General features: G+C 43.0%; 1 protein-coding gene across 1 annotated transcript in view; it reads left to right on the top strand.

Moving 5' to 3' along the window:
• Positions 1-1,155: 1,155 nt before the first annotated feature.
• Positions 1,156-22,478, top strand: part of pcdh7a (protocadherin 7a) — a gene marked incomplete at its 3' end in the record, with an annotated part of 38,991 nt that continues 17,668 nt past the window's right edge. Inside the window, exons 1-3 of the mRNA XM_080518997.1 lie at positions 1,156-2,679; positions 4,320-5,490; positions 10,345-11,127. Coding sequence (XP_080375123.1) covers positions 1,259-2,679; positions 4,320-5,490; positions 10,345-11,127 — 3,375 coding nt within the window. The 5' untranslated portion in view covers positions 1,156-1,258. The remainder of the gene's footprint in view (positions 2,680-4,319; positions 5,491-10,344; positions 11,128-22,478) is intronic.

Below are 22,478 nucleotides of genomic sequence, written 5' to 3'. Positions count from 1 at the left end.
CTCCCGTTACTGCTCAGCGATCGAGTTACGCGGTCGGGGAAAATGTTGCAGTAGTGAGAGAGAGAGAGAGTGAGAGAGAAAAGAGAGAGAGGGAGAGACTGCAGCATGATGCTGTAGACCGGAGGCAGCAGCAGTCCCGAGCAGTGCAGGTGAGAGGAGAAAAAAAAAGCCAGAGGAGGAGGCGCATGTGGAGGAGTGAGAGAGAGAGAGAGAGCGAGAGAGAGAGACGCACACACACAGAGAAAGGGAGAGCGAGAGAGAGAGAGAGAATGCGGGACTCTTGGAAAAAGACGCATCTCCACTCGGTCCATCACCGAGGCATCCATCCCGGACACGGGCTGCGCAGGATTACGCGAAATTGACGCTGATGTCGGGATTCCCCAGTCAGTCCAGACTCCAATTCACTGTTTTATGTGTTTAAAATACACACATAACTCGCAGTGAAGAGCGCTCTTGGCTCTTCACAACTTGCGTAAAGGAATCCGACTGCTTGGCACGTTGCTCCACTGCGGGGGAAAAGAAAGGACCGCAGCTGGATGTGAAGGTAAGAAGACATCCAGTCACAGCATCCCAGAGACTTTTTTTTTTTTTTTTTTCAAAACTGATTTTTATTCTTCTTCTGGGGGATGCGATTATATTTTCCTGGGCGTCCGGAGAGCTGAGTGGTGTATTTTGCCCCCCTTTTCTTTTGTGTAGCAGTGCTGCATTGCAGTTTCGAACTGTGGAAAAACGCTGCTGTCCCAAATGTGACTGGAATAAAGAGAACTTCCAAATGGCTTTATGAACTGGTGATAAGCGTCCTCGTGTCGCAACGGGATAGCTCTCGAGTTTATGGAGAAGAAAGGAGTGAGGAAGAGTGCAGTGGATTAATCAGAGGCTGATGAATTAGGTTTTTGGTTTTTTTTTTCGCAGCAGGATGGATTTTTTTATATCTTTAAGGCTTGAACAGCCCGTCGAGGGAGCGCATTCGTTATTATAGAAGTTGAAAAGCCACCGCAGAGTAACAGGAGGAGAATTAAAGAAATAATTTAAAAAAAAAAAAAAAAAAAAACACTGCTGAAGTGAAGTAGAGTGAACGCAGGTGCTTTTCCCAGGACCTCAGTCTGCGGAGAGCGAGAGGAGGAAGGTAAGGAGGGATAAATCAAACACCCACGCTGTGAGACACGTCAGATCACTAAACAGCAGTAAAAGAAGCGGCAAGCGGCGGCCGGGAGGAAACACAGCGCTGGAAGAGAAGAGGCGAGAGGACGCAGGAGCCATGCAGAGGCTTGGTGCAGTGCACTCCTCCGCGGCGCAGGCTCTCAGCCTCGTGGTCCTACTGCTGCAGCTGCTGACTCAGCTGCCGGGTGCCGACTCAGCTCTCCGGTACCGGGTGGCGGAGGAGGGCCCACCTGACGTCAAGATCGGCAACGTCGCAGCCGACCTGGGCCTCACCGCAGGTACTGGCAGCGGGGACGTCACCTTCGCCCTGGAGAGCGGCTCAGAGTACTTCAAGATTGACAATGTGACAGGTGAGCTGACGACAGGACCGCGGCGCATCGACAGGGAGAAGCTGCCCCAGTGCCAGATGATATTCGATGAAAATGAGTGCTTCTTGGACTTTGAGGTGTCAGTGATCGGGCCACTGCAGAGCTGGGTTGACCTGTTTGAGGGACGAGTTGTCATAACAGACATCAATGACAACACACCTTCCTTCCCCTCACCTGTTCTGCAGCTCTCAGTTGAGGAGAACCGGCCAATAGGAACCCTTTACCTGCTTCCCACTGCAACAGACAGGGATTTTGGGCGAAATGGGATTGATCGCTATGAGCTTATCCAAGATGGGGGAGCTGGGTCAAGTTCAAACAGGCGCACAGCTGGAGGAAACCCCATAGCCAGAGTGGATGGACTTGGTGAACGCAGGGGTCGAAGTGGAGATAATGGAGGAGCCAGGAGCACCGTGTTTGAACTGCAAGTTGCAGATATACCAGATGGTGAAAAGCAGCCACAGCTCATTGTGAAAGGCACACTGGACAGAGAGCAAAAAGACTCATACGAGCTTGTCCTCAGGGTTCGAGATGGAGGAAACCCACCACGCTCATCTCAAGCTCTGCTGCGTGTTTCGATCACCGATGTCAATGACAATAGCCCACAGTTTGAGAGGTCTACATATGAAGCAGAGATGGCAGAGAATGCTCCTCCTGGCACACCTGTCCTGCAAGTCAGAGCTTCAGATCGTGATATCGGAGTAAATGGACAGGTGGAGTATGTCTTTGGAGCTGCCACTGAATCTGTTAGAAGACTCCTGCGGCTGGACGAGGCAACTGGATGGCTCAGCGTTCTTCACAGGATCGACAGAGAAGAAGTGGCACAACTCAGGTTCACAGTGACGGCCAGAGACAGGGGCCAGCCTCCACGCACTGACCGAACCACTGTAGTGTTGGCTGTGAGGGACGAAAATGACAATGTCCCAGTTGTCGAGATCCGAAAGATTGGACGCATCCCTGTCCGAGATGGGGCAGCACTAGTGCCAGAAAATGTTCTGGTGGACACACCAGTGGCTCTGGTTCAAGTTTCAGATCGAGACCAGGGAGAGAACGGGGCTGTAACGTGTACTGTAGTGGGAGATGTCCCATTCACATTGAAGCCAGCTGGTGAAACAGCCCTACCACCCCTGCCAGCAGATGAAGCCTTCGACAGGTAAGGCTAAAACAAAGTTAATCATTCATACAAAGTTACACATAAGTTTGAGCTCGGAGTCTAAATCTTACTGTGTGCCAATACGTCTTACCAGGACAATTATCAAACAAAACTCTGTAATGAAGCCATATACTCCCATGTTATTGACTTGGACACACAATTTCAGACAATATGATCACAGCGACTTGTTTAAATTTCAATTCCTAATTAGGAAATGCAAAACATGAAGTATTTTAATTATAAAATAGTGATCCTTTTCAAATAAATAACTTGATTTTGCCGCTGAAATTTACCTGAGGGGGCACAATGTCAGCCATTAAATATCATCCGGATATATACCATGAGGCGGATCATTCAAAGTTATATACGAATTACTTGCAAATGGCTAATGAGCATTCAGATAGTCATAATAATTATTAGACAGTGCATTCCCACACTGACATTAAGATGTCACTGTGGGAATGCACTGTTTTATTCATTACTGTTCAGATTCTCATGCGTAAAGTGGCTTTGAGTGCACAACAAAGCTCTATACAAGTTTGATGCATTATTAGTAGTAGTAACTACAACCAAAGTGTGGATAGTTTTTTTTTTTTTTTTAAGTGGCTACTGATTCTTCTTTCTGCATTTATTTCTGTCTTTCACAACACATGTAGTGTTGTCATTATTCACGTGTACAACTTATATGGACATGCTTGTATGATTCTAAATACCATACAGTGCATACTTTATACACCTATTTCGATTGTTGTCTTCATAATGATGCACAAAGCAAGCATTTTAAGTATTTTATATCATATCTGTTTTTCTTTGAGATAAGTGTCTCAAGTGTTCGTGGATGCAGAGTTCATTTAAGCTTGGTTCAAGTAGTGTCACCCATTCACTGCGGCAACAGAGTAGTTAGACCATCTCACAATCTGTAAAGTTTGCACATAAATATTCATGAAAGTCAAGGGTTTTACACTTTATAATAATATTATTCCTGCAGTGCAGAATGCAAATATCACTGCTCTTCAGTCAATCGAGAAAAATTTTTCCTGCAGCTACTGAATGAAATGTGTCAGGGGAATAGATGAGGTCTTTTAAGGATATTGCTGCATTCTTCTCCGGTACACCGAGGGAAGTTGTTCTTTTGAATATATAGCTGTCCTGGAATGAAGGAATGTGTTGGAAGATATAATCAAGAGAGAGGTTCAGCAATCTGATAAATTGATTTCAAATAAATGTCTCCACTGTTATGGCATCCGTGCAGATCACTGAAGGTATGCAGGGAGGTCAATTCAATCTAACTTGAATTGTAGTATGACATATTTAGTTGAAAACATTAATTAAAAAAATTGAGGATTTTTTTAAAGACAATTCTAAAGCAAAACAGATTAATATTTGCCCTTGTTCTTTCGTGTGATTTAATAATTTTCATTGACTTGCTTCACAAGACATTCAGGGCTTCAAGAATTCAATCTGAAAGAACATTTCTCTGATTAATTTCAAACTAAGCATTGAACAATTCTTGATTGGTCATTAAAAAGTTTTGAGAGGCCATCTAAGTTTTCTTTTTTATCACGTTAGATTGTGACAAAGACCAGACCTATTATACTATCATAACTTTCGTGATTTTTTTCTTTCAACTGTTTTCACAGGAACAAGAAAAAATACTTCTTGCATACTTCTGCCTTACTGGACTATGAGGCCACAAAAGAATACAGTGTAACAATTGTGGCAGTCGATTCCGGCAGCCCCAGTCTGTCCAGTAACAGCTCACTGATGGTTCGAGTGGTCGATATTAATGACCACGCCCCCACCTTTGCCCAGAGTGTTGTTGAAGTCCACTTCGCCGAAAACAATTCACCTGGTGAAAGAGTTGTCACTGTTGTAGCTGCAGATGCAGACAGTGGCAAGAATGCAGAAATCGCATACTCTCTGGATCCAGCTGGTGGGCCTTTTTATATAGACACGGACAATGGTGACATCCGTGCTACCGGGGTTCTGGACCGTGAACAGCGAGAGAGGTATGAACTTCGGGTGATCGCAAAAGACAAGGGCACCCCCTCTCTGCAAGGCTCTGCGACCGTCGTTGTTCAGGTGACCGACCGCAATGACAACGCACCAAAGTTTGTTCAGGAAATTTTCACTTTTTATGTCAAGGAGAACCTGCTTGCCAACAGCCCAGTTGGCATGGTCACCGTAACTGACGCAGACGAGGGTGAAAATGCTGAACTGAGTCTGTTTGTGGAAATGGATGGAGCTGATGAGAAGACAGGGGAGAAGATGGAGGGAGATAATAGTGAGAAAGAGCAAGAAGAGGTGTTCTCCATTGAGAACAACACAGGAACTATCTTCTCATCTGCGTCATTTGACCGTGAAAAGCTTTCCACCTACACCTTTCGGGTCCGGGCTGTGGATGGAGGTGAGCCACGAAAAACTGCCACTGCCACCGTCTCACTTTTTGTGACCGATGAGAATGACAACGCCCCCTCAATCACCTCCCCGGCCAACGAGTCCTACACCCTCCTCCCACCTGCCAGCAGTGCCCGCACCATCGTAAGGACTGTAACAGCCATAGACTCGGACACAGGCCCAAATGCAGACCTTCGCTATGCTCTGGTTGGGGGAAATCCTTTTCGACTGTTTGAGATTGGCCACACTAATGGAGTGATCACCCTGGCAGAGCCTTTGGAGCGGCGCCACCGAGGTCTACATCGCCTGGTGGTCCGAGTAAATGACAGTGGCATCCCTTCTCTCTGTGCTACTGCGCTGGTTCATGTCTTCATTAATGAGAGCCTGGCTAATGCTACACTGGTGGACGTACAGGTAATTCATTTTTTAATTGTATTTCATACTAATTATTTAAACATGCATACTTATCTTAATTGAAATGCACGCAACTGAAATAACCCTGAAGTAGGAAGCGTTTTGAAAACCCATTGCCATATTTTAGAGTGTATAGACGTCCATTGTTTCACACAGTTGGTAATGATAGCCAATAATGACACTGATGATACTGTCCCATGGTCTGTTCAGATAATGGCAGAGGAGGGTGGTAATGAGTGATTGTGGCTGTTTAAATTAAACTTGTGTTAAATGCAGCATTTCTACAACCGGCATGGTGTTGCAATTTTCTGGCCATTTCTTGGGGGGGGGGGATTTCATGTATATTCGTCCCAGATAAAGAACCCCAACCCCTGTTTGAAGGCTATTGGCAATGCCAGCTTCTTTGTAGTTTGGATCCTACTGGAGTGTGTTCTTTGTCCAGCACGCAGTGTGGTAATGACCATGTGTTAAAATAACTGTTATTATTGAAGTGGTTCTTCTTTTATGGTACATTGAACTCAAAGCTGAGAGCATTAGGGTTGTGTGTGTGTGTGTGTGTGTGTGTGTGTGTGTGTGTGTGTGTGTGTGTGTGTGTGTGTGTGTGTGTGTGTGTGTGTGTGTGTGTGTGTGTGTGTGTGTGTGTGTGTGTGTGTGTGTGTGTGTGTGTGTGTGTGTGTGTGTGTGTTAGAGTATTAGGGGTAAGTGTGTTTGAGAGCCTGTCCCAGTTTTGGACGTCTAATACAGAGCTGGTTGAAATATGTTTGAACATGTGAATAGAACTTGTACTTCACAAGTGTCTTTAAATCTGAATATTGATGAAGTATATATTGTTTCATTTTGTCATACAAAACTCAGGAGAACAGAAGTGGTTAAACCTTCCGGATGGTTACTTGGGAGTCCTTTGAATTTATTATATGTACAATGAAATGAAGAGAGAGAACAGAGAAATACACATGTTCAGCAATGTACCTGTTTATGTTTTGTGAAATTGTGCGGTTTACTGTAAAAGAGGACTCCACAGCTTGACGAGAGCTGGTTTGAAAGAGCCGCACTGTGGTGCAGAGGTAATTGACTAGACTCCAAGACATTACTGAGATACCAGAAATAACTACATGAGTATGAGTTCAAATTTAGCCTATGCGTTGCTGGTAGAAATTTTTCTTTTCTGCCCTCATATTCATCAAATGAAGTTCCCATTATGTTTTAAAAATGTTCAATTAAGATATGTATGCTGGAAGGTAATGATGAGTAGAACATAATCTTTGGTGTTAACAAAGCCATTTGTATTGACGAGTAATTAACTTGGCTGTTTCCTGGTGGTTACATTGTTTGTTTTAACTATTGGCTTGTGGTTTACGCCACTATTTGTAATACATTTCTGTATTTTCTTCAAGGGAAAGATCTTTAGATATGAAGTGTCTGCTTGCAAGAAGGTATACGAAGTCGAACCCTGTTACAGCTTTGAGATGAAAAAAAGTGGGAAAGCAAGGACGTCGCACCCAGATGTGTCTATTTGTCAAAACAAACAAGAAAAAAATTCAATGCAGCTCATGCAAACTACATATTATCACTTTGTGTTGTGTGATTACTAGTGGGAAATGGTCAAACACATTTAACTGGGGGAATACATATCTTTAAGTGAGTGAAAATTATATAAACTTTTGAATTTTCAGTCGTAAGCTATTTATATATATTTATATATACTACATTAGATTTGTGCAATGTGAGCGCTCTGAGTAATGTCTATCCTCAATGTCAAAGACTCTTTAAAGCTATACTTTGTGTTTTAGCAGGAGGAAAAAATGACATCCTGTATAATCACAGCCTGAGAGTTTTCACAAATGTGAAGACAACTTGGCACCAAAAAATAGTTTTTTTTGGGGGGGTACTTTATTTGAACAAAAACAAACAACTGAATACAGACTGGATGGAAGGTGTATGATTTGACCACCAGTAGATAAGTAGAAAAATTATATGAATGTAAACCTAAAAAATACAAATGGAACATTGAAGGGGCTGAGCATTAGAACAGAACAATGAGTGCATGGTCACACAATAGCGTTGACAGGTAGAATTAACTGCAATAAGCTCAGATGACGGAGGACATTTAGTCAAACAATGAGATGTAATATGTCCAAGCTGGTAAAAAAAAAGATGTCTTTGATTACAATATGCACAGTTTGGTTTGATTGTCGGGAGGAACTTTAGCAGAGTAATTGAGTAGAAGTCATTGAAGAGAGAATACCTCCAATCTCATAATGAAGTCAAACTGAGTGGTGGGATGGGTGCCAGATGCAATTAGGGAACGACAACGGCTGCTACTGCTGCAGCAGCACCGCTACAGAAAATGACTCAAGTCTTTTCTGTCCAACAGTACTGAGTGAACCACATGTTGGCTAATTATCTGTAATATCATGCAGTAAAGTTTGAGCAAGAGAAAGAAGAAATCTACTTGTAACATTTTCAACATAGTTGTCATTTGGAGACCTTTAAGGTACTTTGTACAAGAGAAGTACACCATATGGGAAAGCTGATTAAGGCATTTAGGAACAGTGATTTCAACTCATGCTGTGATATGTCACGTCAGACAAAAGTTTTATTAACTTAATAATAACTTCTAGTATAATTATAAATAGTCTTCAAGTTGCTGGGCTGCTGTGAATAAGCAACAGCTGAGGTATTTGCAAAGCTTTGGTCAGTGACCACATCAGCTGCATCTGCAGTGACATGCTGATGAATGAATCCTGGGAGAGTGGAACAGACAGATTGCAATGTTAAGTCAAGTCAGAACAAAGCTCTTACCACAGAATGGAAGAATTCTTATGGGATTTCGGGGTATATCAGAGAAATGCACACAAACGCAGCACTAAAAATAGTGGATTATATTGCTCGGGGTACCCCCTTTGTCCTACACACACACAAACATTCATCAATGCACATAGAATGACGATATATGGGTTGCAATCTGATGCGAGTCTCTTCATATCATCTCTATTAGTTTACTCACAAACATGTACTGTGCACCTTGTAATGCTTTTCTCGGTCACCCAGGCCTGTGTTCGCACTCGCACAGAAAAACTTGGCTTGATGCGTGGTCACAGAGTGCATATATGACACTGCTTCTGCATTTTCTCTCACACAATACTGCCGACAGTGCAAGGGTGAGCAATGCCAGGGATGCCCAGTAGAATGAGAATGGAAAAGAATACTGCAGGCAAAGAAAGAACTGCGATGGGAGAGCGGAGCCTGGCAGAGAGGTCTTCTGCAGTGGAAATAGAATAATGGAACAGAACCAACACAAGTCACTGGAAAAACAATGAAACTTAACCCAGAGATAGATGGTGATGAAACAGTGAAATATAAGTCAGCCTCATTCTTTGCTTGGGGGTAACGAGAAGAGAGAGTGAATAATGTGCCTCTTCATGAGTAAGCCTAATATGACTTGGATAATGCAATATGGAGTTACAAAGTGCAGTCAGAGTAAAATTCTCTGCAGTATTACAAATATTGCCCGTTAAAGTTTTTCTTATTTGGCGATTTAAAACCACAGATACATCTCTGTCTTTCTACCATTTATTCCTGAAGACCTTATTACCTACAACTCCTAAGGCAGCAAGGATTACATGAGCTTGTAATTCCCAGCCTTGGCAGGACAAAGACATAGTCATATGAATTCAGCAACAAGATGTCAGGGCTGCAGAATGAGTTGTCTCACTCGCAGGCGTCTTACACGTGTCTCACTACACGTATATTTGTCTCTGTCTGCCTTTGTGTTGCATCTCCCAGCATAGTTCCCATCTATTGATTAGATATGTTCAAATTCATGACCCTGCTACATATTACCTCCAGGACTCTGCAGAACAGGATTCCATAGCCTCATTGTCTACTCTTGTGCAAGATTCTATAGCCATTAATGGCTGTGTTTGTGTTTCAGCATAACCCACTTTCTTATAATGATCCTTTTATTAGTGTACAAGCTTAGAGCGTGTGTGTGTGGGAGTGTGTCTGTGTCTGTGTGTCCTCAATGATGTATACATGTTTATATTGGCAGACCATTATTACTTCGATTTTAAACCAAAATATCGAAGACATTTCCCAAATATTTTATAGTGTATATTGAAATGGTCTAACACAAATTTGCTGTGCATCAAAAACGATTATACTAAAATGAAGTCACATTGTTGAACATTAAACAGCTTAAGAAATTATTCCATAGAGCAGACACATTTACAGTTGTCTGGTATTTGTCTATCCATCCAATTCTCAGTGCAAAAATTGTGATAGCAAATCCCTAACAAATCCACTCCTACGCTATTATTTACAATAGGGACTTTGTTCGTTGATGAGACAGTAGATGTTCTTGTGTTTTTAGAATGTAGTCATACCATGTCTCTTTCATTTATTGTCACATTTGCGTTACTGTTTTTCATACTTTTCCTCCTCTACCCATCCCTGACCTGAATGTCTTAAGTTTCATTTTATTCTTTTAATCAGCTTTAAACGGCATAATCCCAGGCATTTCCTATTCCACCACAAACGCTGTGAGATCACAAGTAAAGAAATACAGGCACAACTTAAAATGCTGCAACTGGGAAGCAAGAGCAATTATATATTTAGTGACACTCTGTGTGCCTGGGAATATTGTAGAGGCTCCCACACTAAAACACAGTGATGCGTTTAATTAAGATGAAGATGCTGTTTGATGTTTCACTGTGGTTCACACCCACTGTGTCATCTTTTACAGTCACTTTAGTGGACTCCTTTATATTGATGGTTTGTGTCTTTTTGTTCCTGTTCCTCCTTTATGGTCTCTCTCGCTCTCTCTCATAAGTTCTCCCTCTCATTCCTCCCCAGGTGGCCCGAAGCCTAATGGCTCCACTGTCACTGGACATTGCAGGGGACCCAGACAGTGAGCGTGCTCTGGGGAAACAGCGTCTCAGTGTAGCTATCGGTGTCCTGGCGGGAGCCGCAGCGGTCATCCTGGTTATCCTTCTTGTAGTCACTGCTCGGCAGTGTGGTGCTCAGGGCAAGAATGGCTATGAGGCCGGTAAGAAGGAGCCAGAGGAGGACTTCTTCAGTCCCTCAGGAGCTCAGCCACAGGTTAGTCGCGGCGGAGGATCAGACCGCGGACGCAAACCAAGACGTGACAAACGTAATGGAAGTGGCAGCAGTGTTGCTGGAGGAGGGGGGAAGGCAGACCGATCACTCTACAGTGGCATTGTCACCGTGAACGGGTTGCGTCGCCATGCCAATGATGAAGACGAGGAGGATTTGAGCAGCGCCAGTGAGCGTCTGGCTGCCCGCTACTGTGCCGTGGACGGTGACCCTGGCAGCCCAAGGATGGGCGGGGGCAGGAGGCACCAATCAAGCCCTGATCTGGCCAGGCACTATAAATCCAGCTCACCTCTACCTGCAGTGAACCTACAGCCTCACTCACCACCAGCAGAGGGAAAGAAGCACCAGGCGGTCCAGGAGCTGCCTCCCTCCAACACCTTTGTGGGAAGTGGTGGATGCGTGGGGAGTGCTGGCTCCAGCAGTAGCAGTAGTGGGGGCAGTGGCAATGCAGATGCCATGTCTCTGGGATCTGACCAGTGCTCAGAGTATGGCTGCCAGACTGGGAACAAGTACAGCAAACAGGTAGGAGAACGAATTGTTTTGTTTTGATTGCCTCCGCTCTTTAAATCTGAAAAAAAAAAAAAAAAAAAAACACCTTCATTTTGACTGTTTGTCTTTTTGTCCACCCAATAGATGTGATCTCTGCCTTGTCCTTTCATCTCCCTCTTTGGCTTTATGTTTCCTTATTCACACGTTTGCTGACATACTGTATTGCTCACCCTGTCGTTGTACTGTGTGTGTGTGTGTGTGTGTGTGTGTGTGTGTGTGTGTGTGTGTGTGTGTGTGTGTGTGTGTGTGTGTGTGTGTGTGTGTGTGTGTGTGTGTGTGTGTGTGTGTGTGTGTGTGTGTGTGTGTGTGTGTGTGTGTGTGTGTGTGTGTGACTATGTCAACATCCTAAGCCTTTGAGCACTGTGACGATGCCCTGCTGTCAGAGTGTGCGTGTGTTCTGTGTCAAACATCAGCCCTCTGTTTAGCAAGATCTACTGCAGGGTATATGAGTCAAGGCCCATAGTTTACAACAATATGCAAAAGTGCATTTGTGTATACATGCGTGGCCACATGCAGGGATGAGTGCGTGTATGCTTGTATGTATGTGGGAGAGAGAGAAAGAAAGACAGACGGAGAGAGAGATTATCGTTATGAACCCCTGAGGAGTTCAGATGAAGTAAAGACAGAAGGCGTGGGCGGATAGTTGCTTCCGACAGGGTAGTTGGTCATTTTCTGTTTCTGTGTCTCTTGTCAAGCTGTTATCATTTTTTCCATTTAGCATATATGTTTATTCCGTAAACAATATCTATTGAATAGATAATGGATGCAATAGCTTTGATGCTCACTCAGGAAGCTGCAGTTAAAAGCTAAAGTCCTGCTGACATATAAATACTGCATAGGGACGGTCAGTAACCCCCCTCCACACACCCACACACACAAACTCACACAAAGACACAAACAGCATCTATCATTCCAGACACACTGACACAGCAGGGTCTCCGTAGTCCATGGGGAGTGCTCCGAAGAGTGATATTTGAGTGACAGCTAACCCCTCTTAAAGGGGCGGTGTCTCATTTCTCTGACAGACAGCTCACATTTATCCTCCCTGTGGTGAAAAAGTGCTGATGTGGTCATTAAAAGGGAAGAAGAGAAGCTTCTTAGGCTAATCAATTCATACATGGGCTTTCTGATCCTGCTCAACACACGCACGCAGAAACACGCAGGAACACGCACACAAACTCCAGAGGTTAATCCATTACGGAGTCAATCCTCTTAATCTGCCATTCCCAGGGAAAGAAAATGCTTACTGGGAGAGTTTGCCGTTCATGCTTACGTGCACTCAAAACATGCCAGCGCACATCGAGAGTCATGCAGGCACACAAACTGACAGTGTAATGAATTATTGATTGCGTGGGGTAATTAACTCCTCTGCTGCAGTGGGGTGTTCACCCTCCATACCCGAGCCCACCCTCAAAATATTCCAATGCATGTGGTGTCCCACAGAGACCTGTGTGTGTGTGTGTGTGTGTGTGTGTGTGTGTGTGTGTGTGTGTGTGTGTGTGTGTGTGTGTGTGTGTGTGTGTGTGTGTGTGTGTGTGTGTGTGTGTGTGTGTGTGTGTGTGTGTGTGTGTGTGTGTGTGTGTGTGTGTGTGTGTGTGTGTGTGTGTGTGTGTGTGTGCGTGCGTGCGTGCGTGCGTGCGTGCGTGCGTCTGTGTGACTGTGTGTGTCTCCGTGCTCGTGTCTAAGACCTAGGGTACTCATGCGTGACTGCCCTTGCGTACATGTCAGAATTTGTTAACTCAAACAGTTTGGCAACATGAGCAGGTTTGTGTTGGTGGGTGCTTGTCACTGTGCTTGAGGGACTGCTTATTTCATGAAGGCATATGCATGTTATACGTGAGTGCAAGTGAGAGATAGACCCAGGGTGTAATAAGCATCGTGTATGTGCCAAGCACAGGAACTGGGATGGCAATGAAAATTGGAAAAGCACTGCATCAGGAGTGGGAGAGAATTATAGGAGGTTAGAAGGGGAGAAAGATGGAGTAACCGAGATGGGTGGGAAGAAGTAAATTTCAAAGCTACTTTACTGGGTCATGAAAACATTAAAAAGTGTCTGAAGTCAGCACATCATCAGACCAACTAGTGTGTGCCAAATGGGGGGAAAAAAATGAATGAAAAATCAGGAGTAATAAAAAGCTGGGCATCATCGATGAAGTGCGAGATTGCATTAGAGAGGCAACAAGATGACAGGACTTCTCAGTCATTAGTGTTGGATCTTTATTTTCCATATAGAAGCTGTTCACTGAGGAAAAGAAGAGGTGATGAAGGTTATTTATATCAGTGGGAATAGATGAATATACAAATGATCAGGAAAAGAGGCAAAAAAGAGTCAATACCCCCCCAAACAACAGCCAACAACTTGAAATATTTTGCAATTGCTCAGAGGTGCACACACATTTTGTTGGGTAGCAGACAAGTATAGGGGTTCGATACCAAGGTCTAATGGAGAAAGTTTAGTGTGCTTCCAAGCAAGGGAGGCAAGTAAGGGAGGGGGAAAGAGGTTTGGTTTGGGTTGCAGCCAGGGTGTGAGAGTGGACTGCTGAGATGTGGGTCATCAGGATACCCGTTGGCATCAGGACACATTAATGATCACAACAGTCACATGGTGCTGCAGTCAATATGGGCAAAGTGGCCTCGTTCTCCCCTTTTACTGAGACCACACATGCACATAAATTGAAAAACTCTGCACCATATAGCTGTTTTTTTTTTCCTGTCTGCTGTCCTCAATCAGCCATTACAAAGGTCACAGAACTCAGCATTTATCTTTCCGGTTCTTTTGACTTTTTGACTGTCCTTTTTTTCAGGGTGTAATTTAATCCCACTGAGCTCTTTGCAACTTGCTTTTTATGTCTTCTTTTGACTCTAGCAATTTATATTCCTCTTTTGAAGTTTCCTACTTTCTTGCCTTGTGCCTGGCCATAAATCTAAACACCCCAGCTACCTCTACCTTTGCATCCTCTATGCGCCACCCTGACCTCTGAGAATGAATCGACTCAGCGTTTTCACTAGTGTGACTTCTTTTACTGTAGTGTGCACTTTCTCTCCCTGGGCCCAGCGGTTGTGTGGGGGCGGGTGAGAGTGCGGTGCCACAAAGGCTGAATCGAACCAGACACACACCCACTACAGCACATACACACATCCAGTCCAAGACCAATCAATGCCCAGTTAACAAGGCCAAGACTGCAGTAGGAACAGGTGGGTTGACACAGCGCTGTTTTTTGCGCATTGCACAGTTCTGCAACACTTTGTGAAGGTCGTCGCTGGGCTCCCACAACACAGAACACTTCTGTGTTTTGACATAACAAGGACAGTCTATGGAGATGAGTTTGTGGCAACAAGGACTCCACCGGCTAGTCCCGTTCATCTAATTGGACTGTATGGACGAGAGCAGGCAGAGAGATTAGGTCTACTGGATTATAAAATTGAAAAGCTGCTTTTCATTTGAACAAAATCCCTCTAGGATTAAATATGATGAGCGTCTGTCATAGACTCACACTCACCTCTGTGTGTGCTCCGGGATGCCACATGGACGCTTGCGCACATCTCCACCTGCTGCGATATCATGCAGCATTTGGATCACAGAGTTGAATGCACAGTCAACCACATACACACACAGACACATACACACGCACACCCGCGCACACGCTCCCCTCCCTCGCATTTTCCGCTACCCACACTCACTGTAACCGAACCATGAACCCTGTCATGATGATACCAGTACACTGATGTATTTATTAAAGCCATGACGAGTTCATGCTTTGCAGCCCACCATATGCTCACTGGGTGAGTGGGTGGACAAGAGAGGAGGTGGGGGTAAGTGAGAGGTGAGAAGGACCTGGTAACCGAAGTGGGGATCACCCAATGAGCCAGACTGAAAACTGATCTACTGACCTGGTGACAAAGAGCGAGGGAGGGGACAGGGAAGAGGTGAGAGTCAACGGACATGAGAGAGGGAACATGAGCCGGAGAAAATAAAGTGAAACGGAATGAGAGAGAGTGTAAATTATAAGAGGAGATGGAAGAAGGCTCCAACGCTGAAGAGGGATGGAGACAGATGTGTGTTTCTGCTACATGCTTTGTTGTGGAGGTGGAACACATGCTTATCCTGTAAACAATGATTTTCCACTTCACCGGGATCATTTGGATACAAATGCACAGCCTTTGAAGGAACATTCACATCTGTAATGTACCGCTGTTGGTTCAGACCAAAAGAAAAAAACATTGATGCATTTTAGTTCAATTTGGTGTTCATCCTGTATACAACCATGACGCTGGGAGTGAGTGTATGTTGGAAGTGTCCTTAAGCACTCCATTGTGGACTTGTAGGTAAAAGAAGAAACACCATTAATTCTGGTAACTGACCACAAGTTCATCCCCATTTGTGGTTAAAAAGAACAGGTACTTGACCTTTTTTATTTTTTAAAGCCGAGAATACACATGCATTAGTGTTACATTTATACAGCATTCCAAATACATTATGCACTTTACCATAGTGGTGCAGTAGTTAGCACTCACACTGGAAGTTGGACTGAAGTCTTTATGTGCAAAGTTTGCATGTACTCATTGTGCATGCACAAAATTTCTCAAAGAACTCCCGTCTTTTTAGATTCATTGTTGACTGCAAATTGGCTATAGAGGCTAATGTGACTGTGTTTGAATCTGTGTCTGTTTCTCTGATGGACTGGTGATGTGTGCAGGATTTACTCTTCCTCCACACAATGCATAAAGTTGTATAAAGTTATATACAAGTTGGATTGATGGGCCTGATCATAGTACGCTTACAGTACAGTATGGGGGTGATGGATTTAGTAAGGAAAGAACCATTTTTAATGTCATCTGTGTATTTTAATATACAGATTGTTTATTCAATATTTCTTAAGAAGTCTGAATGAAACAAACTGAACCCACAAATTTACTTGGCATTGTTCAGTTGCAAACAGGGATCATACACATAAAACCTTATGGAAATAAACACTATCAATGTGGTTGGATAACTGAAACTTGATTTTTGATGTGAAAAGAATTTTGATATCTGCACTGGAGCAGTTTTTTTTTTTGTGGTGGGGGGGTGGGTCATTCAAATGCCACAATGTCACATATTTCAGTGTTGGCTTGAACCAGAGACATAATAGACCCATTAAACAGTTGGAGATCAAATATCTGATTCAGACGATTGTTTACAGTGAATCAAGTCAAATTAAAACAATCAAGACAATGATCGTGTACCAAGTCAGATGGAAAACAATTTCAGAGTTCTACCCAGCTGGATAGGGCGCAGTTCTCTCTCCACCAACTCGGCTTCGAGAGACTCTCACCTGCACGCCAGCATTACAGATATTTGAATACAGATCCCAGAAGATGAGCGGCCTTCCTCTACTTGTATAGTGGCATATATATGCTGTCATTTAGCCTCCAAACTTTTGACATCAGCAGCCAATATAGTTGTCCATAGTCAGTTGTATTGATCCGTTCTAAAGGACATGATATGTGTTAGTTTGAATTAACTATTATAGACAGAATTTTTACGTGTGAGTCAAATGATGACAATTTTCCTTACAACTTTCCCTTCTGACATCTGTGTTTAAGTAGATATTCCATATTTGGCTGTAGCTGCTCTTAAAACTTTTCAGATTGCAGAACATTGCTGTAGTTAGAGAATGATGAAGCACTGCAGCTGCTGCCTCATTCACAAGCGGCTGATGTAATTTCAACTGTCCTCAGTGGGATGAGACCTCAAAAGTGATGTTTTGGTGATCTGCTCGCCTTAAAATTGCAGTTTTGACTCAAAATTGGAATGAAAATCAGGTGAAGGTAAAGGAAATGGACAGCGAGAAGATATTGGTTTGTGTTGTAGATGTGTGTTTTTGATGTATCATTACATCTGCATCAATTGGAAGGTGAACGGAAGTGTTGAAGACGACAAAGACACGAAGACAAAGCAAGGCGAGAACCCAGGGGAGGGGGACTGCGGGAGCCAAAAGGAGAGAAATTGTCTGTTTCCCTAAACATCAAGGTCACCGGAGCTGGAATTTGATTGGAAGTCCCCTGTCGGTCTTGGCTGTTCACCACAAAAGATAATACAGACAGGCTCTTCAGCTGATAATGTTACCATGTTAACAACTCCTCCTCCTTTCAGCTTTTGTTTCAACTTCTCTACAAAATGGCAGGAATGTGGGAATGTCATACCCACATATATATGTGCACATGCACACGAGCAGAGGCAAGCCGAGGCAAGGACACATGCCGCAGACACCGTCAGACTTGTAATTATAACACACGAAGATGTGCCCAGTGAAACAGACTCCTGTGTGTACACAACAACACAAAATTACACTCGCTCCCAGATCCTTGTGCATATACACTTTTCATTGCAGGCAAATGAAGTCTGATAAGAATATGATGACATACAAACGGAAAGGAAAGTTTTCCATCTCTTACATCAGTTTCTTCCTCTATTCCCTCTGGATCAAATCACATGCACAAGCCCGGGCACACTCTGTCTCTGAGAATCACACATTTCCGTACAAGCTCACAAACACACTCTCTCCTAACTCTGACACGACACACACTCAAGCGCACACAAAGACCTACATATCAAGCCCCTCACTGAGATGCTTCCTTTTATTTGCTTCTTGAAGACTCTGCTCCGCATTGTACAGCTCTGCATTCAGCTCATCTGCCTTCCAGCATTACCTTAATGGTTGTCTGTGGGTTGAGCAGTTTTACCCAGTATTGCTAAACAAAAGCATTCTTTCTCACAATAGACAGGGATTCTCGACAGCTTAGTAACCCTACGACTGGTTTTATCCACCTACACAAAAGAATCTTCAGTGCATTAAGTGGTATTGAGATGGACTGAATGAGAATGACTTGAATAGAATCTGAATTGGACTGAACCCAACTCGGCTAAATTGAGTAATTCAGATTACCAAGGAGTCAAGTCAGATTGAGTAAACTCTAACGGAATCAAAGTCAAGTGAGCTGATGTGATGTAAATTTGTTTGTCAGACTTTGCAGGTGACGGCTCAGTGGACAGCGTGCGACTGACTGATTTAATTAAATCAAGTAAACTGACATCATACTGCAGTGTAAATAAGTTAGAAAGAAATACTTAAAATTGACTTTAAAGTTTTCTTTTTTTTTTCCAATCTTATGTTTAACTTTTTGCTTGTGTACATGGTCCTGAACTTTCTTTTTATGGATACTGCCGTATCTTAAACAATTTAATAAATAGATAAAACTTGAGTACCCTGAGTGGTCACAAAGCAATGAAATAATCTTGTTGTGAAAAGTAAGCTTAATTAAATTACATAAAGTGTAATATTCAAGAAACATTTGACATTGTTGAATCTATATTATTGAAAAAATGCATTAATGAGATGGAGTTTTTTAAATGCATCTCTTTCCAACCCGCCATCCTTGATGCCAGACTGCCCACCCCCTATTACACAGATATTCACATAGCCCTCCGTCTGTCTTCTTCCTGATTGATCTCTCTGTTCTTCCTAAGTGGTTTCATTTCTTTTCATCATTATCCATCTGGATCCCTCTTTTCAAAATGTGTTTTTAATAGTTCCAAACTTTTTTTTTTCCACAACACTTAATAGTTTCTTTAAATTTTCACAAATGGCTCTTAACAGCCCTCATCTTTTTCCTTTCCTCATTTTCCTCGGTTTTTAGATTTTAGTCATAGTCAGCTTTAATCTTTGCTTTTCATTTTTTTCTGATATGATAAAATTAAGCATGCTACCAAGGAACAAGCCTAAGGTGTGAATATCTGCACTGTGCAATATGGTTTATGCATTTTTGCTGCTGGCAAATCAGAGCACATTTCTCACCGGATATCAGCTTTTTAGATCTTGCATGAGTGCAAAAGACTGGCCCTGGTAGTGCTGTAGTCCAAAGCCAATGTTTTTGCTCCAGGCTAAGTGTAGCCATCTGTTTTCGAATTGTTGGTGAGAGGATAGATAAATTGGAAGATTGAAATGGAGATAGAGGATGACAAAAGAATAGGGGAAGAGACAGAAAATGGAATGAAGAGAAAAAAAAGAAATTCCTGGTCAGTACCCCTGGCTAAGATCGGAGCTGAGAGTGGCAACGGTGTTCATGGGGGAGGGATTGGCACTCAGAGATTTAGGTAGGTAGGTAGATGAAGAGAACTATGGTGGCTGGGAGAACAGGCAATGCTTCAGTGAGTGCTAGGAAGAGATGTGAAGCTACAAAATGAGAATGCGTTCCTCGGTATTGCCTAGGGGTGGAAAACTGGGGGGAGTGTAGTAGAAGAGGAGGAGATAGAATGAAAAGGATAGAAAAGAGGTATTTGGGTCTGGGGTTAGAAGAAGACTGGAGATGAGAGGGTGGGGAAGGGGCTTTGCCGTGAGAGTAAAGCAAGCTCAGATTCTTCAGGCTATTTTTATGAGCGTGTGTATGTGTGTGTGAGAAAGAGAGAGAGAGAGTGAGAGAAGGAAGGGGAAGGAGAAAAATAGAGATATCTCTACTCTCTACCTGCCCTGTTGAAAAAGTTACATAAATCTGAGTGGGCAGGCCTCTGCCTGCAGCGGTCCTCCATATTATACTACTGACCCAGGCCTCTCCCTGTGTGTGTGTGTGTGTGTGTGTGTGTGTGTGTGTGTGTGTGTGTGTGTGTGTGTGTGTGTGTGTGTGTGTGTGTGTGTGTGTGTGTGTGTGTGTGTGTGTGTGTGTGTGTGTGTGTGTGTGTGTGTGTGTGTGTGTGTGTGTGTGTGTGTGTGTGTGTGTGTGTGTGTGTGTGTGTGTGTGTGTGTGTGTGTGTGTGTGTGTGTGTGTGTGTGTGTGTGTGTGCGCGATCCTTGTCCAATCCCACTTGTCTGTTCATGTCAGAAATAGCCCAGAGAAGAGACACCCACTTAAACATGCACACCGACACACGGACCGACAGACATACCTGAACTAAGAGCTGTACGGTGCCTTCAAACAGAGACATTAAAATAGTTTGACCTGTTTGACACACACGTACTCATACAGACTATATAGTCCCACATTCACAACAAATCAATTTTTACTCATGCTCACGACCATCACCACGGAAGCTTACCTGTTTTTTTTTGTTTTGTTGTTTTTTTTTAACCAGTGCACTCACAGAAACTCTCAAACCAAAACAAAGTCAACTTTGATCCATCAAACTACACTTTAAATCATGGGTTCGCTCCTGTTACGACACAGTAATTGCACAGCATTACCGTCAAGTTACTACTTAATGGAGCAACACTGCACAGGTACAAATGAGACATACATTATTTAAGAGGCTCTCGTCTCCTGTTTCCGAAATACAGCAATAGTATGACGATGGGAACTAACAGCACTTAAGGAAACAGAGAACTTGAAACAACTCGGTTTCATTGAACATGTCTCAGATGTGCAGACGAACAAATAAACTTGAACACAAGACCACCAAAAAACTGTCATCAAAGTCATGCAAATGCATCTGCCAATTAGGGCCCCAAACAGGTTTCCACGGGGATGAAATGGTAACCTCTAATTGGCTGGATAAAAGAACGCTTGCATCTGAGCCGACAACCCGAGATGGCTCGGAAAATATACAAATCCACATGTGCATGCATGCGCATACACAAACCCACAGGTGCACAGTGTAAGCGGGGATCACAGACAATTTATGCATGGTGAGGGGAATCACACACGGTATCAGCAGTAAGATGAGAAGTGGGGATAAAGTGTGTTGACACAGATATGGTGTATTGTCAGGCGCGGGCACACATGCTCGTTGACCGGTCAGTCTCTTTTTAAAAGCGTGAATAAAGCTTTGGTCGCGGTGTCATGTTAACATGAAAGCTTTCACGGCTCTTAAAAAGAGCAGGCTTTGATTAGAAGTTGATGTGTGAGAGTGTTTCTTAATGCCGGTCTTTGCTGACGACAGTCCATTTAAATCCAGCGGAGCTGTTGCAGGGAGCCTTCCGTCAAAAATATGTTGAATCAACCATTTCACCCCAACATGCTCTCTCTGGGTTTTCCTCCTCCTCCTCCTCCTCCTCCTCCTCCTCCTCCTCCTCCCCACCCTTCACTTTTTCTTTCTGAACTTGGAAACAGACAGAAGCCAAGCATGCTCACCATGCTTGGCGACCTTTTACATGGCAGTCAACCACAAAGCAGCAACAGTGCAGTTTCAAGGTGATCAAACATTCAATTTCCCACTAAACAAAACGAATTGAAAATCAAATAAACTGGTGTTCCTTTGGTATGGGTATCGAGTCGCAGCGGGAAGATGGCTCTGCGTGACTTTTAACAAAGCGCGGTTACTCTCATGATCATTATAATTGTTTTAATAATTCATTTCCAACTCTCTTATGGGGATTTGTGTAGAATGTGACTATTTTATTTGGACTGTGAGGCAATTTACACATAACGTGTCTTATCTGATGTAGATGTGAACACATGCCTTTACATCTACAAAGTGCTCGACTCAAAGTTTATTTTTCTCAGCATATACAGTAAGATACTGCAAACAGTGCTGACTAAAGAGGTTGTGCTGCTTCCTCATGGAAACTGCATGTCATTTAGCCTCCTGCATATATGTATGATTTTTAACATTTTGAACAAAGTGGAGAATTGAGTTTCCTGAAATAATAATAAATATAAAACATTTATATTTCTTAAATAAGCTTTAAAAAAATAACTAGGTTGTGGTCTTTAAGCCTAAAGCATGGTTGTTTGTCTTAGGTCATGAAAGTCTTTGTGCAGACTGCTGTGCCTGCTTTATGTTGTTCCACTGCAAATATCGACATTGAGTTAATAATTAAAGTCCTATTTAAAGCTGGATACCAAACAATTACAAGTTGCAAGTGGCAGATATCTGATTGTTCCATTTTTTCTGTGTTGTATATTATTAGCTCAATCTGCCGTTTTACTCTCTGGAAAGATACAATGATTATGTTTTGTCACTTTGAGCTATTCAGAGAAAATTATTGACCAATCAATTGTAAAATTAATCTGCAGATAAATCAGTAATGACAAGCATTTATAGTAGTTCTTCAGCAGGTTGTAAAATACATACAACTAAAACAGCACAACAAGGAATATGAGTATCGATATGTTAATCGTTATATTTGTATATATTACATTGTCTGTCAAGCTCTATATTCCTAAATGATTACATTGAAGCCTTTGCTATCAGCAGGGAGTGTATATAATACTATTGTAAGTAATTATTATGCATAATTTAAGTCTTATTGCACGGAAAACATGTTTTCAGTGGCAGCATAACAATTTTACTGAGGGAGCTGTAGAATAATTAGCATTTTTAAACATTTTTCTAATGCCAGGACTGGCAT

Source organism: Blennius ocellaris, assembly GCF_963422515.1.
Source record: "Blennius ocellaris genome assembly, chromosome: 3".
Classification (NCBI taxonomy): domain Eukaryota; kingdom Metazoa; phylum Chordata; class Actinopteri; order Blenniiformes; family Blenniidae; genus Blennius; species Blennius ocellaris.
This window is presented reverse-complemented; position numbering and strand designations above follow the sequence as displayed.